This window comes from Gadus macrocephalus, chromosome 4 (assembly GCF_031168955.1).
Source record: "Gadus macrocephalus chromosome 4, ASM3116895v1".
Taxonomy (NCBI): Eukaryota; Metazoa; Chordata; class Actinopteri; order Gadiformes; family Gadidae; genus Gadus; species Gadus macrocephalus.
The window spans coordinates 5,877,474-5,892,029 of record NC_082385.1 but is presented as its reverse complement, the minus strand read 5'-3'; the positions used below and the strand labels follow the sequence as shown (position 1 = coordinate 5,892,029).

At 43.7% G+C, this 14,556-nt stretch overlaps 2 protein-coding genes across 6 annotated transcripts in view; one reads left to right on the top strand and one right to left on the bottom strand.

The window, feature by feature from the left end:
- The window catches only part of actr1b (actin related protein 1B), a 9,386-nt gene extending 389 nt beyond the window's left edge, over positions 1–8,997 (bottom strand). Inside the window, exons 1-11 of the mRNA XM_060049674.1 lie at positions 8,789–8,997; positions 8,010–8,074; positions 7,817–7,892; positions 7,089–7,214; positions 6,207–6,331; positions 3,485–3,701; positions 2,996–3,088; positions 2,484–2,658; positions 2,121–2,182; positions 1,871–1,911; positions 1–1,575 (exon numbers count right to left, since the gene is read on the bottom strand). The exon at positions 1–1,575 is cut by the window's left edge and continues 389 nt beyond it. Coding sequence (XP_059905657.1) covers positions 1,473–1,575; positions 1,871–1,911; positions 2,121–2,182; positions 2,484–2,658; positions 2,996–3,088; positions 3,485–3,701; positions 6,207–6,331; positions 7,089–7,214; positions 7,817–7,892; positions 8,010–8,074; positions 8,789–8,836 — 1,131 coding nt within the window. The 5' untranslated portion in view covers positions 8,837–8,997 and the 3' untranslated portion in view covers positions 1–1,472. The remainder of the gene's footprint in view (positions 1,576–1,870; positions 1,912–2,120; positions 2,183–2,483; positions 2,659–2,995; positions 3,089–3,484; positions 3,702–6,206; positions 6,332–7,088; positions 7,215–7,816; positions 7,893–8,009; positions 8,075–8,788) is intronic.
- Positions 8,998–9,566: 569 nt separating this feature from the next.
- marchf5l (membrane-associated ring finger (C3HC4) 5, like) lies at positions 9,567–12,487 on the top strand. 5 transcript variants are annotated; one of them, XM_060049668.1, is made up of 7 exons: positions 9,567–9,696; positions 10,218–10,352; positions 10,525–10,727; positions 11,046–11,176; positions 11,265–11,430; positions 11,698–11,858; positions 12,174–12,487. In XM_060049668.1, the coding sequence occupies exons 2-7, from the start codon at positions 10,312–10,314 to the stop codon at positions 12,348–12,350; spliced, it is 879 nt and encodes a 292-aa protein (XP_059905651.1). In that variant the 5' UTR covers positions 9,567–9,696; positions 10,218–10,311; the 3' UTR covers positions 12,351–12,487. The 5 variants fall into 5 exon arrangements, with proteins under 5 accessions (XP_059905651.1, XP_059905655.1, XP_059905652.1 ...); XM_060049672.1 differs by having other exon boundaries at positions 9,682–9,709; XM_060049669.1 differs by having other exon boundaries at positions 9,682–9,815.
- The last annotated feature ends 2,069 nt before the right edge of the window (positions 12,488–14,556 follow it).

Genomic DNA, 14,556 nt, shown 5'->3' with positions numbered 1-14,556 from the left:
TTCTATACTTCTATACTTTACTTCTTTTAAATGGCCCGATACGTTTTGTCCTTCAGATTCCAGAGAACGTATAAATTAACAAAGTAGAAGCGATATTTAGACACATGGGGGTGGCTGATGGCTGGCGGTGGGGGTTATATCGGTGTACAATAACTCACATGCGGCTGTGCAGAAAACAACTTGTTAATAGACAGAACGGAGGGGTGATCTTTGAGTGTCAGCTCTTGATTCGACCCACGAGCTTGAGCACAGAGCTCAGACTGTTCTTTTCAAGTAGAGATCCAGTCCGAAACAAAAAAATAATAAAAAAAAGGCATTTCTTACATTTTTAAGCTTGCGCTACCAAATTATGTGGGAGACACATGGTCAGATCTACAAAGGATTAGGACACCGGCGAGTTCAATTAAAAACCTTTTTCCCCCTAATGTGCGCGCGAACGAGGGATGAATACATGTAATGGAAGTTCTTTCACTAGACAACTACACAAGGATTTGTAGCTGTGCGTAGTTGGCGTGTATAGGCCACAAGTACAACAACACAGTATTTTACCAAGCTTTCCAGCCATCTAGCTTTACCTATTCCACTCATTACCTCTGATCCTTCCAAGCTAAAATGCAAACAAACTAATAATAATAATAATAATAATACAAAGTAATAAACTATGAAATAGACACCGTCCGGTTTTTCTTGAAATCAACATATTAAAAAGAAAAAAAAACAAAAGAAATCAAATCAATCTCTTCGGTATGGAATGGAACTTTTTCTCCTTTTTTTTTTTTTTTTTACAGTAGCAAAAACATTGACTTCTTATTAATATTCGATGATATTTCCGTTGATAATGTCCTCGTCGAGAGGGCTGGCGCGGGCAAAGGGAAGAGGAGTCACCCCGTCCCATGCTTCAGGTTGGGACTACAGAATGAGTCTGTCGTTGTTTCCCCTACCCATCATTAAACAAAGAAGCAGGTGGCTAACCGTACTGAACGCCTCTCCCCCTGCCCGGGGCAGCCCTCGCCCTGCATGCGAATGTTGGACCGTACGCTAAACCCCTCCACCTCCAGCTCCACCTTACAGAGCAGGACGTCAAACCACAGGGGAGGGGGGGGGAGGAGCTGACGTCCGGCCTAATAAACCCATGCGCAATACAAAACCTCTGCCCAACCCTGGAGGCACGAGCACGGCGCTTTGTTTGGAGAAAATAGCAAGAAGGAGGAGCAGCGGAGGAGGTGGAGGAGGTGGTGGAGGAGGAGGAGGAGGAGGAGGAGGAAGAGGAGGAGCTGGGGGGCAGGGAGGAGGAGGAGAAGGAGGAGGAAGTAGAAGCAGAGGGTCTCCCATCAGATGATCACGGGTCACGTGGTGAGGGGAGGGGGGGGGGTGTCCCCCTCTGAATGACTTGGGAGTGTTGTTCTTGAGAGGGGGTGGGTTGAGTGTCGGGGGGGTGATGGTTGGGTGGGTGGGTGGCGGGGGGCCCCTCTTTAAAAGGTCTTCCTGTGGATGGCGCGCGCCCGGTCCTCCTCGTACTCCCTCTTCGACACCCACATCTTCTTGAAGGTGTCCAGCGACGCTAGGATGGAGCCTCTGTGAAGGAGGAAGTCAGACGACCATTAAAGGGCGGGTCAACCGCAAAACGAAGAGCCCGCCTCTGGCCACGGGGTGAGCCAATCAAAAGAGGGACAAACCCACTGGAGTCGTATTTGCCGGCATTCCATGTGTGGACTATGGTGGTGTTGGCTTATATCCATACAAGATAAGATGCACTTTATTCACAGGAAGTTAGGGCGCCAGGCTAATCATAAGAATTAAAAATGAGCTATAATTACAATCTACAAAGTATAGCAAAGCCAGTTGGGGTTGTGTGGGGTAACAGTCTTACCCGATCCATGTGGAGTAGAGTCGTTCTTGAGGAGCGGAGATCTGCAAATTAAATCAGAGCGCTGCTGATTACACACTTCGGGGCTCCGCTAAGCCCATTAGCAGCTGATGGATGTGGCGGCGGGACAGGTGACGCACAACAACACAATAAATGAATGAGGAGACGTAGCGACGAGGCGCGAGCAGGGTGGTGCCTTCAGGAATAGGGGTTTAGGATTCAGGGTTCTGATGGACAGGCCACCAGGACTCACCTTGATCTTTACATCTTTAGGCGCCAGCTTCTTCACTTCCGTTAGTAGCCTTTCTCCAAAGCCTGTGGGGCGAGATCCCGTGAACGGTTTGTTATTAAAGTAAACATATTCATTCAATACCCAATTGAGGGTTACCTCAATAGTCAGACATCAGAGCATCCTTCAAGGGGCAAAGCCTAATTTGTGATTTGCTCTCTGAGACATTTCTTCTTTAGGTACCCCTTTCATAACCAATATTAAAACTTAACAAAAAACAAAAGTACCCCCAAACATCGCCACTGACCCCCTGGGGAAGGAAGGAACCCAGAGGAACAGGGGTCCTTCATGCCCAGGGGAGGGTTGGTGGGACGGGCAGACACCCACCTTTGATCAGGGTGGTTCCTCCGCACAGCACGATGGTGGAGTAGAGCGTGCGGCGCAGGTCCATGTCCGACTTCTGGATGGAGTAGGCCAGCACCTCATGTATACCGGGACTCTCGTCTCCGATCAGGTCGGGTCTGAACAGCAGCTCGGGAGCTCTGAACCGGGCCGGTCCGATCTACGGGGGGGGGGGGGAGCTGATCATGGCAGCTGATCTTGACGTGTATGATCGATTGCCGCGGTAATGAGATATTTTTGAAGATTCTAATGTTTTTCTAATCATCGACTGGTTAGGCCTTCACTTAAGCATTAATCTGCCAAACCTTGGAAAACCTGTATTAAAATAGGATGAGATCATTATTGTATGCTGATATCCAATCGTTTATCGTTTATTCTTCTCTTACTAATCGGCGTTGGAGAGGGCTGTTTGGTTTGCAAATGCATTCATTTCAATAAACTCTTCTTGTTCATATATGTACTTTCCCTTTGGAGACCTTCCTAGAAATCAAACTTACGTTTAATGAGCTCCCATCGGGTAGAATGTACTGGGCCTTCTCTGTCTCCAACGTCTCGTCCTTCTGGGGGTTCAGTGACAGGTAACAGGCTCTCTGTACGAGGGGAACACACAAAGACACTATGGAGCAAACAACGAGACCAATACCTGGGCAAACAAACAAAACAACCGCAAGGTCGAAAGAAACGCGTCAAGGGAGAAGAAGACGAAACATCCCCCAAACAAACAGAGACAAGGTTCAACGAAACAAGATACAAGTCGGGCGAAAGTCTCCAAAGAAAAGAAAATGAAAAAAGACAAGGTGAAAGTAGTCTCCAAAGCAGCAGGTAAACAGAAACCAAGTCAAGTCCACGGAAACTCGACAGAAAACGAAAACACACAACAGCAAGAATCAGTTCAAATCAACCCAAGGGTCAACTGAAAGCCTCACACAGCCGGATAAGAAACCCTGGCTAAAACCCTCTAGGGGGGGGGGGGTGGGGGGTCGTACCTCTTTGATGGTGCGGACCACCTCAAACTCGGCCGAGGTGTTGAAGTTGTAGCCCTCCTTGCGGAGCAGCAGGCGGAGGTAGCGTGAGACGTCGCGCCCGGCCACGTCCACCCGCATGATGGAGTGGGGGATGGCAAAGCCCTCGTAGATGGGCACCACGTGGGTCACGCCGTCCCCGGCATCCAGGACCACGCCAGTGGTCCGGCCCGTGGCGTACCTTCAGAAGGGGGGGGGGGGGGGGGCAAGTTTAGATGGGAGAATGGACCGACTGAACAGTGCCAACAAGATAATAAATACATCAGCCACAGTCGGAGGAGGAGGAGGGTACCTTGTTCATCATTGTGTCACAAGTTGCATGCATGGTGGATGGTTTAGGGTGTGCAGATCCTTTAGGCCCCCTAGCCACTACAAAGACTAGCATCTAGCACTAGTATTTGCTGACTACTAGCGTACAGTGCACATTCAGGAGCAGGCAGGGGAGACAGCTTGTTCATTCTGACAGACCCTGACAGACTGCTGACATACCCTTTGGGCGGGTAGACACACACCACAACACTTAGGCAAACTTTATTGACATTTTGTCACTACGTTGAAGTGTTGACTGTTGTTGATTGATGCCATGAATGAAATAATAATTCAGGGCTATTATAATAACCGATGCACAAAGCAATCAGAGCTGAAGGGTCTCAAACAGTGGTGTTTGCACAGCTGTATTCCAATTTTGTCCAATAAAAGTAAACATGTTCATTATCATTTTTCATGGATATTTCCGCTTCTAGATTCCTCAAATGCCAAAAGCAGACAAACAACAGGCTCCGGAACAGGCACTAGCACAACAAGCTGGATGCATGACTAAACCCGTGAATGAAATGTCAAATCGTTTGATTAATTTTTACACCTTTGAGCAACGCCCCCGAATGTCAGCGGCCCAGGTCAACTCATCAACACCACTTCAGTATTTCCAAAAAGCAATTATCATATAACAACACAACACAACCATTGGCAGATCACACTGAAACTAAGCTAAACTGCACCATGACTGCAAATGCATTTCCTGCAGAAAATGCGTTGAGTGCAAAGTGAGGTTGAAAATATTTTTTAGAAAACCACATAGATTAAGACGTAAAGAAACGTTAAATGGCAAGTGAAGGGATTTGAACAAAAGTTCAAAAGTCAGAGTAAAAAATGTAAACAAGCACACCATTTAAGAAAATGTAAATGGTTGGAAACAAATTGTGAAAAAATGTGTGTTTAAGAGAATAGCGAGCCGGTGCGTGATTAAAAGTAGCCCAATAGAGTGTGAAAAACTGCACAACCTGGCAACACTGCTGAACGTCCTCACGCTCCAGCGTCACTCAAAAAATCAATGACACCAACTGAAAACGAAGCCGGTATGAACCTAAAACTGTGATTCTGAATAAAGTTTAAATAATATAGAAATTCTGTTTGGATATTATTGAAGATACTGTGTAGATTTGTTAAATGGTTTGAACAAAGGTAAAAGGTTGAAAATTTACTAAGTTACGTCTTAAACAGTTGAAGTACCGCAGTCCTCCCATTGACCCCCATGTTAAAAAAAAAATAATATTTAAAAAAGTAGAATATCTTAAAAAGTATAAAATATTTAAAAACCCTGAAAAGATGCACGTGATTCCAAACTATTCTGAATATTTTAAAATTTGAATGGAATCTCTAGGTGAAAATTTGAGGAAGGAGATAGGTACCAAAGTTTGTAGAGAATAAGAAAGAAAGAAAGAATAAAACTTATGAAGAACAATAGTTGAGCACTGCATGCATCACTCACTCATTCTCAAGGCTGAACGGCTAAGTGTGAATGCAATTAATGCCAAGGTCTTCAGAATACGGCTCACGCACAGACAACAGCCGCGTCCGGTGTGCCAACTGTGATGAAATTATCCATTTGAAACTTGGAAGCATTCAATGGTGCTGTTGTACCCATGATCCCTTCACCCCTAGCTCTCTACACGGAACTATGTCAAATATATGCATGTATTTAGGTGGCTGTTGCGATACAACAGCCACCTGTATACATCTACCGAGGTGCAATTACACATTTGCTTGTAGCTGCGACTGCCATCGAGATGAATGATCAAAACATGCAACAGATAACGATAATTATAGGTCTATGATTGTAGTTTACCATTATGGATGAATGATCAATACATACAACAGATGGCAATAATTAAAGGTCTATGACTGTAGTTTACTACTATTGACACAGTAAAAAAATACTGTGTACTCTCATGTCCTACAACTTGTAACGCGACTATGACCAAGATACCCAAATGTGATGGGCTATATGGATATATTCATATCAAAATGTTAGTAATGATATATAAAATATCTACCTCAGTACAATTAATGTCACCTTTTCGAATAACAGAAATCGTGTTGCATGTGTACAGTCCCATTAAAGTCAATGATTTGTAATTTTATTGTCGTGGGCTAGGATTTGAGCATCTAACATTTGAATATCATTTGAATAATACAACAAGGAAGGAAATTCCGAATGGGATCAGAGGAAGATTCACAGCACAAATAGGTAATATACCAGCTACACATTATAAACAACCGTAATATATACTCAGCGGTGGTTCTTAACCTTTAGGCACGTGATTTAGGCTCTACCTTTCCCACAACCCCCAGGTTAAGAACCGCTGGTATGGACAGAGAGACAGAAGAGTAGGTTCTCGTCACTTACAGGCTTAGCACTGCTTGCATGGAGATGAAGAGGGCAGGAACGTTGAAGGTCTCAAAGAACACCTCGGCGGCCTTCTCTCGGTTTTTACTGGGATTCAGTGGAGCCTCTGTCAGTAGTACAGGGTGCTGCACGGAGCAGAGGACACACACACACACACACACACACACACACACACACACACACACACACACACACACACACACACACACACACACACACACACACACACACACACACACACACACACACACACACACACACACACCTTTTTATTAGATTAAAATGACTGATGGTGATTCAGTGGGAGGAACTGCACTGACTAGCACTGATGGCAGAGAGGACAGGGTACACCTATAGATTAGAAAGGAAGAGACTGAAACGGTCTATGGAACAGAAAAGGACTTAAAAGCGACCTTGAAAAGAGGGACAATGCGGGATGAAGACATTATCAAAATCTTCTCGGGGAAGAGATGTTAAGAAGATACCTTTGGTATCTTCTTAAATCTGGAATAGAGACTCAATGAAGAGGCATAAGAACACGACCAGGGACTAGATATAAATATGTTATAGACCATGAATGAATATGGAATATATAGAATATGAATGTTAAAGGAAAGGCGACTCAGCTATTTTCCAGTATAGAGAGTACTGCTTCATATGGGCGTTCTAAAAACAAATCTTTTTTTGCAACATGGGGGACGATGTGGAACGTCAACCCATAAGGTAAATAAAGCCCTACTAGTTTAGAAAACAGGTGACTGGACATTTCCCCTTTAAGGACTATGGCATAGAAAAGACAATGAGGAAGAAGACTATGGACAGTAAAGAGCCTCGCCGAGCCACGAGGAAGGGCATTAGGAGAGACCGTCAGGAGCCCCCCACCTCCTCAGAGAAGGTCTGCAGCTGCTCCTTGGAGTAGACATACTGCCAGATGCGCTCCATGTCGTTCCAGTCGTTCACGATGCCGTGCTCCATGGGGTAGCGCACGGACAGCAGCCCTCTGTGTTCCTGGTGGGGCAGGGAAACACACACGCACACACATAAGTTAATACAAATTCAATACGATTGTTTGTTGCGAGGAGTACAAGCCTCCGTTACCGTGGTAATATATATCTATTTTTTGCGATTTTTAAATATAAATATCGTTCTGTTCATTCATCCCCTCATAGCACTCTTTCTCCCTGACATTCTCGTTCACACAGGCATACACACACGAACACGAACCCCCCCCCCCGTCAGGATTCCTCGTCTAAACCCCACCCCCCCACCCAAGATTCCTTGTCTAGCAGCTTAGGAAATGGAGATGTGAGAGGGAAAACAGAAAAAGTCTTAAAAGAACACGTCTATTTTTGACCGTTGTTCTATTTTTTTATCTTAACTTTTAAAGTTTGTCATTAATAAAAATGGATGGAGTTGAGGTAATATATTGAAGTTACCGTTTTATGCATTACTCACTTATCACAATAGAAAGAACAGAAAGGAAGTAATTAATTGTGGGTAATAGGAGGTACATTACTAGGGAGCAATACGTAGCCCCTCAATTCATCTGCATGAAAAGTTATAGATAAAAGTATGAAAGCGACAGCATTTTAATAGAGTAGGAACAGTACTTCTGCCTTGGGTCCGATGAACAGATCTCCCTCCAGGGCTCCTGCCATCACGCGCACATGCTTGGGTCGTCCCACACTGGAACACACACACGCACACACACAGTTAATGATCTGATAATGATATTATTATTTTTATGGATAATTAGTAAATGTCATCTTGCTCTTAGGAAAGGCTGTTTGGGAAGTCACTCACTAGTTTGGGAAGCAGTACTTTGGGATCTGGTCACCTGCAAACCCAGCCTTAATAACCCCAGAACCCTAGGAGGAAGGAAAAGGAAAACAATTTAAAGTGTTTTTAGGACAAACTATAAAATAGTGAGACACGTACAGTGGGAACAGATTGTGTCTGTAAACTATGTATTTAGTCTGTGAAGGAGAGTCATGATTTAGTGAGCGGGGAGTCATAAGACACAGCCTAGGGCCACTAGTCATCAGCCAGAATCCTGCTCTTTTTCACAAGTCACAGTCTTCAATTGTACAATGGTTGCCAAATAACATAATCAAAGATAATTAACAGTGTGCCCAGGACGGCCACGGTTTTAAAATATAACTCAGGAATGCACCAGGGTTTCATTTGTATAATTTATAGATGAATGTCCAACGTCTGACAAAACAGAGAATGTTCAATCTTGCATAAAATATGTCTGTGTGTGTGCTGATAAAGATCAACCTGTCCTCTACATAATCTGAGCTAGCAACCAGCCTACTGCATCTGCTAGCGTTAGCAGGAGAAGTTAGCTAATATTGCTGCTCTGTCAATCCTCAGAGCTGATGAATAATCACCACTTGGACTGAACGTTAAGGGGACATGGGGCGAGATTGTGTCACCACCACTGTCGTGTTGCAGGCACAAGCAATATAAACCATAATTCTGAAACCGGTGCGCTAACCCCGCTAGCAGAGCAACACAATAAGCAGCTAACGTTAGCGGCCTCAGTTAGGGTGTGGATGAATGACATCATCAATACTCACATTATCAATCACAACGGGCTGGTTAGCTAAAATGTCATAGGACTCCATAGCGGAATAGTTATTTAAGATGTTTTTCTATAAAAATGCGTTTTATTTCCTTTCCAGTTCGGCGTTATAATCATTAAAAACGTCCCAGTACTGTAGACTCGGATGTCTGGTCGCCGCTCCTTTGCTGTGTGGAACCGCCTACCACAACAACCCAGGCCAGCGAGGTATGACTGACACACCAAACAGCCAATCGCAGTGTTCTATATAGACGTCCACGTGCTCACTGTCAAATCCCAGGCGTCTTCCTTATTATACATCCATGGAGGATTCTGTCTACCCGTGGATGTACCATAAGAACGGTCTTCATTACTTCCTTAGTTTCTCAGTCAAACTCTAATATATTATAGAATAAATTACATGAAGCCATATCATTTTTTAACAAAGAGTTTTGAAAAATGAATACACTGTGTGCAGTTTGTCCATAAGAAAGACCACACTAGTAAGGGCGGATGACAGATAGATATTTCGATTAAATTACTGATTATTTGGTTGCCACAGATGATCAATAAGGGTTGTCATAATTAAAATAGGTAGAGAAAGGGAGAACATGCTGGGTTGAGTTGTATGGTGTTATTGTTAACTTTATTATTAACTTATCGGTCAGTTTGACCAGTCGAGTTAATTTACTTAAATGTTGCCCTCCATGTCGATTATTTATGAACCATGGCATTTGAATACACCCAAACCAGAGCCATTTAGAGAGGAAGTCTCTCCAAATAGCTCTGACCTGAACCATCCAATCCAGAGTGGAAGGCGTGGGGACCTTCGAAGCGGTGGGACGCGTAGGCTTAGAGGAAAATGAAACTCTGCCCTGTGTCCAATCAGAGTCGAGAGTCTACGGATATACACACTGAACTCCAGTAAGTACGCCTAGTACGTTTGTCAATATCAATACAAATTTCGATATTACGCCATCCAGATACGCAGCATTAGAAGACGTTTACGGTCGTGTTTGGCTCGGTGATCAGCCGGTTAGTCGGTGTGTACCTGACAGCCGTAGATCAGCTGTTGTGGGTCATTAACATGCATGTTCACCTGCTAGCTGAGGGAGCTAACCTTCATTGGATAGACGTGCTAGTGCTAGTTTAGGTAGCTATCCTTCATTGGATTGATGTGCTAATGCTAGCTGTTACTTAACGATTGGACGTGCTGTAACTATATTATGACATGATTAACTGTGACGTGTTTGTTACGACTTGTTATGTGATGTATTATGACTTAATTTACTATGAAGTGGTTTATTATGACTTCATTAACTATAAAGTTAATGTAAAAACAAAGCAAGAAAACGATTACGGAGTAGGCTGTGGTTGGTGATGCATGTTTTTACTGATCCTTCTAGTTATGTGTTCAACTTTGTGTTTTGGTTTCTGTTTGACAGGTTGTGATGATATTTGTCAAGTTGGGCACCGCTGTCTACTCCCGAGCTTGTTCTGCCATTTGACTGAAATCAAGTCGTGGAGACTACTGAGATAATGGCCTGTGCAGCAGCAGTGGTGGAAGAAGTACCTGAAAAGTAAGTTCCTTCACTAATGCAGTTTATTCAGTTTCAAAAACCTCTATAGTTATCAAACCTCTATAGCTGGTAATTGTGTTCGTTTTTTTGTTGGTTTTAAATCTCTCTCTCTCTCTCTCTCTCTCTCTCTCTCTCTCTCTCTCTCTCTCTCTCTCTCTCTCTCTCTCTGTAGACACTGCTGGGTCTGTTTTGCTTCTGAGCGAGAAGATCTACATGCAGAGTGGGTTAACCCATGCAGGTGTAAAGGCTGCACAAAATGGATCCATCAGTCTTGCTTGCAACGGTGGCTGGATGAGAAGCAGAAGGGGAATAACGGGGGACCAGTGAACTGCCCACAATGTGGTACAGAATACCGCATTGTGTTCCCCAAAATGGGTGAGTGGACACATTTGATTCAAATCAGTATTTGGTAGTGATTTTGTATTCATTCGTCTTAATAAATTATGCAGAAATGCACAGCTTTGCTTTTACATTTTTTGTTATTGTTGACCAGAATAGCATTACAATGGGAAGACAGATCCACGTGTTTCTGTAGATGCTGTCAATCATTTTTTATTTCTTTACTTATATTTTTCTTTATGTAATTTTGTTTGTACCTTTTATGAACTCGTAAGCAGAGGTTGGTTATAAAACTTTATGATTTGTTGTGACAGCATGACTCAATGTTTACGGTCCCTTCCCTTCCCTCCAAAGGACCGTTGGTCTATTCCCTCGAGCATGTAGACAAGGCTATCTCCCGGGTCAGTCCATTCGCTGCAATGGGGGTGGTAGTCGGGACCGTGTACTGGTCGGCTGTCACCTACGGGGCTGTGACAGTCATGCAGGTACACAGAGCTCCCAACTCAACAATGACCAACAGACTGAAGATGTGTTATTAGTTTGTAATGTTTGTCTTCCTATTTTGACGTGAAGGTTGTGGGCCATAAGAAGGGTCTGTTTTTGATGGAGAGAGCAGACCCTGTGTTTTTGTTAATGGGCCTTCCCACCATCCCTGTCATGCTGGTACTGGGAAAGATGATCCGCTGGGAGGAATACCTACTGACTCTTTGGCACCGATACTCTGGTCAACAGCTAAGAGGTAAACAACACATAATAATCATTAATACCTCTTACTTGACACACACGCGCCACGCCTCATTCTAATCTACTCCGATGGGGGAGGGCAATGGGTTAGGGAGTTTGACTCCCAACTGAAAGTTTCTGGGTTTGAGCCCCAAAGGCCATAGTATACCCCCTCCTTGAGTCACTTTGAATTGAAGTATATTCTAAATTACATAATGGTTTTAGCAAAAATAAATGTCTTTTTTTTTTTCAATTGAGAGTTTTTTTATTTCTTTTATTCCAGGTCGCCAGATGCATCGCCTTCTCCTCGACAGGAACTTTAACCGGGAACACCTGTCAGTCTCTAGGACCCTCTGTGGGGCTCTGGTCTACCCCTCTATCGCCAGCCTCGCGGGACGCTTGTTCTTCCAAAGAATTCCCTCAAGTCTGCAGCGCACCATTTTGGTGAGTGCATATTATCTATCTGGGGTAAGCGTGGTGACCAGGGTTCATCCGGGCAGTTCAACGCTGCCTAAACCACATTTAAAACCACGGTGTGGCACATCAAGTCCATTTTAAGAGAACCAAAAGATTTTGTAAGGCAGCTAGGGATGAATTATTAGTATTTTCAAACGTGTCAGTGTGTACTTGGGTTGATTTGCATTAGTTTTTGTGTGCTTTTTTGAACTTTAAAAATCACATTGGGCTTAGACTGAATAAGTACAGCATTACATTTCACTCATTACAAACCACCTCTTCTTCTGTTCCTTTCCTCCCTAGGGAGGTATAGCGTTTGTGTTGATAAAGGGAGCGCTAAAGATGTACTTCAAGCAGCAGCAGTTCCTGATTCAGACCAACCGCCAAATCCTGAACTATCCGGAGAGCAACGGAGAGCCAGAGAGAGACGGAGATAACGAGAGAGGAGAGGAGGACGCAGAGGACAGTGGCAATGAATGAGTGAATGGTTCAAGAGTTCATAGGGTGGGAGTATGGACACGGACAACATTTGAAGAAAATGTTAAGAACTCGCAGTGACAGAAGATATATAACCTCATATTAAATGTACACCTGGTGTCTTGTTTTTAATGAAAAGAGCAGGATGTCTTGACCTTCTCTAAGATGAAGTTTTATAGATGTTGACGATGATGAGGAAGGTGATCCTTCAGGGTTAGCCATAATAATCTCGGCCAACATTCAAAGGCAACGTTGTGGTAGAAATTAAGGAGTATATTCTATGGTAAACCATGATTATTATGAGGTCTGTGTGTCTAATAGTGGAGAAACACACGGGGCCTGGGTGTCTGGGTTCAGAACAGATGGTGCCCCTAAAAAGGAGCAGGACGCTACGGGGATAAGGCATGCTGACCTCAGCCTTGTGTTTTGGGCTATCTTTGTTGACCATTTGTTGTCTATTTGCTGACCATTCAGGTTAAGATGGATTTATGACTGAGTGGAGGCAGACACCTCAAGGAGAAGCTGCTCTGTTTGTGTGTATAAAAAGACGCCGCAGTTTGTGAACGACAGTGACTCTATAGATCCTACTCGGCTGTTATCGTTGTTGTTCTTCTTCACGATAAAGTCTTTTGTCAATTCTTGCTCCGGACCCCTCGATTTCATTTCTCTCTCTCTCTCTTGAATTAGTCTAAGTGTTTTATATCTCGGTTAATCTCCGACATAATTGGCGTCACGACCAGGAGGAAATAGGGACTCGTCAGCTGCCGGGCCAGAGGACGGGATGCGAACGGATCATACGACCAGAGCTCAAGGGTAAGTTGTCTTGCCATATATAGGATAGAGTCGTTTGATCTGTTCTTGCCCCGTCTGAACGCCGAGCAGCAGGTAAAGTGTCTCTTCGATCAAACGAACCAAAATTATAGATAAATGAGCAAGTGAGAGATACGGGGGCTCCGGGAGAGATTGACGTGCGCGCGCACATATGCCATAACGCGTTCTGTGGTTCTAAATGACCAAGACGTTTTTTGGCTCCCTATTTTAACACGAGTTGTTATTATTGGTGTTTTGGTGTTTTGTTTAAATTGGCCTTCTGTAAAATCCTGTGGCTGTCTTCTGGAGGAAGGAAGGACAGTGCAGTGTTTTGTTTAAATTGACCTTCTGTAAAATCCTGTGGCTGTCTTCTGGAGGAAGGAAGGACAGTGCAGTGTTTTGTTTAAATTGACCTTCTGTAAAATCCTGTGGCTGTCTTCTGGAGGAAGGAAGGACAGTGCAGTGTTTTGTTTAAATTGACCTTCTGTAAAATCCTGTGGCTGTCTTCTGGAGGAAGGAAGGACAGTGCAGTGTTTTGTTTAAATTGACCTTCTGTAAAATCCTGTGGCTGTCTTCTGGAGGAAGGAAGGACAGTGCAGTGTTTTGTTTAAATTGACTTTCTGTAAAGTCCTGTGACTGTCTTCTGGAAGAAGGAAGGACAGTGCAGGTCCGCAGGTCGGTTGAAGTAGGCCTACCTGTTGGATGAAAGCTGGGGTGGAATTCATTGCCGTTGATGAATTCATTTTTATTTGAGAAAGGTTTCCGTGGGATAGACGGGTGGTTTTTAGACTCTTTGCTTGGACCAGTTCGACTGCAGAAAAGGGGGATTGCTAATTCCGGTCGTGGTATCTTGAGAAAGCAGATTCTCGCACTTTTGAATAGATAAGTTTCTTGTCTGTTGGAATTCATTGCCGTTGATGAATTCATTTTTATTTTAGAGGTCTGTTTGGGATGTCGACTAGTTCCGGTGTTGGCATTTTTGAGAAAGCAGATTCTCGCACTTTTGAATAGATAAGGTTCTTGATTGGAGTACCGTTTGAGTTGGTATTTTGAAGAGTCTCTTGTTTGTTCGTAATCTGGTCGAGCCATTATTTTGAAGGAATAGACTGGTTGTGCGAAACATCGTTTGTATGAGTTCATTTAAACTGCAGATATTGGATCTGAAGGTGGGGCCAGTCTTTAATTCTGATCTTGGTGCTTTGTGGCAATCATTCTTGTTTGAAGTTCTGATTGATTCATTATACATCCGACCGTTCATGTGATTAACCAAAAGGCCAGTTTCTATGCTCGGTCAACTTTTTATTTGTAATTAATTACAAACAATTCGGACATTTTTTAATATAAGATAAAGAAATTGTATGAACCGGCTTATTGTCTGTATTTAAGTCGTGTTAGGATT

Coding starts and splice junctions, on each gene's coding strand:
- marchf5l (XM_060049668.1), top strand. CDS start 10,312: ATGGCCTGTGCAGCAGCAGTGGTGGAAGAAGTACCTGAAAA. Junction 11,177..11,264: donor GGGCTGTGACAGTCATGCAG/GTACACAGAGCT, acceptor TTTGACGTGAAG/GTTGTGGGCCATAAGAAGGG. Junction 11,859..12,173: donor GTCTGCAGCGCACCATTTTG/GTGAGTGCATAT, acceptor TTTCCTCCCTAG/GGAGGTATAGCGTTTGTGTT.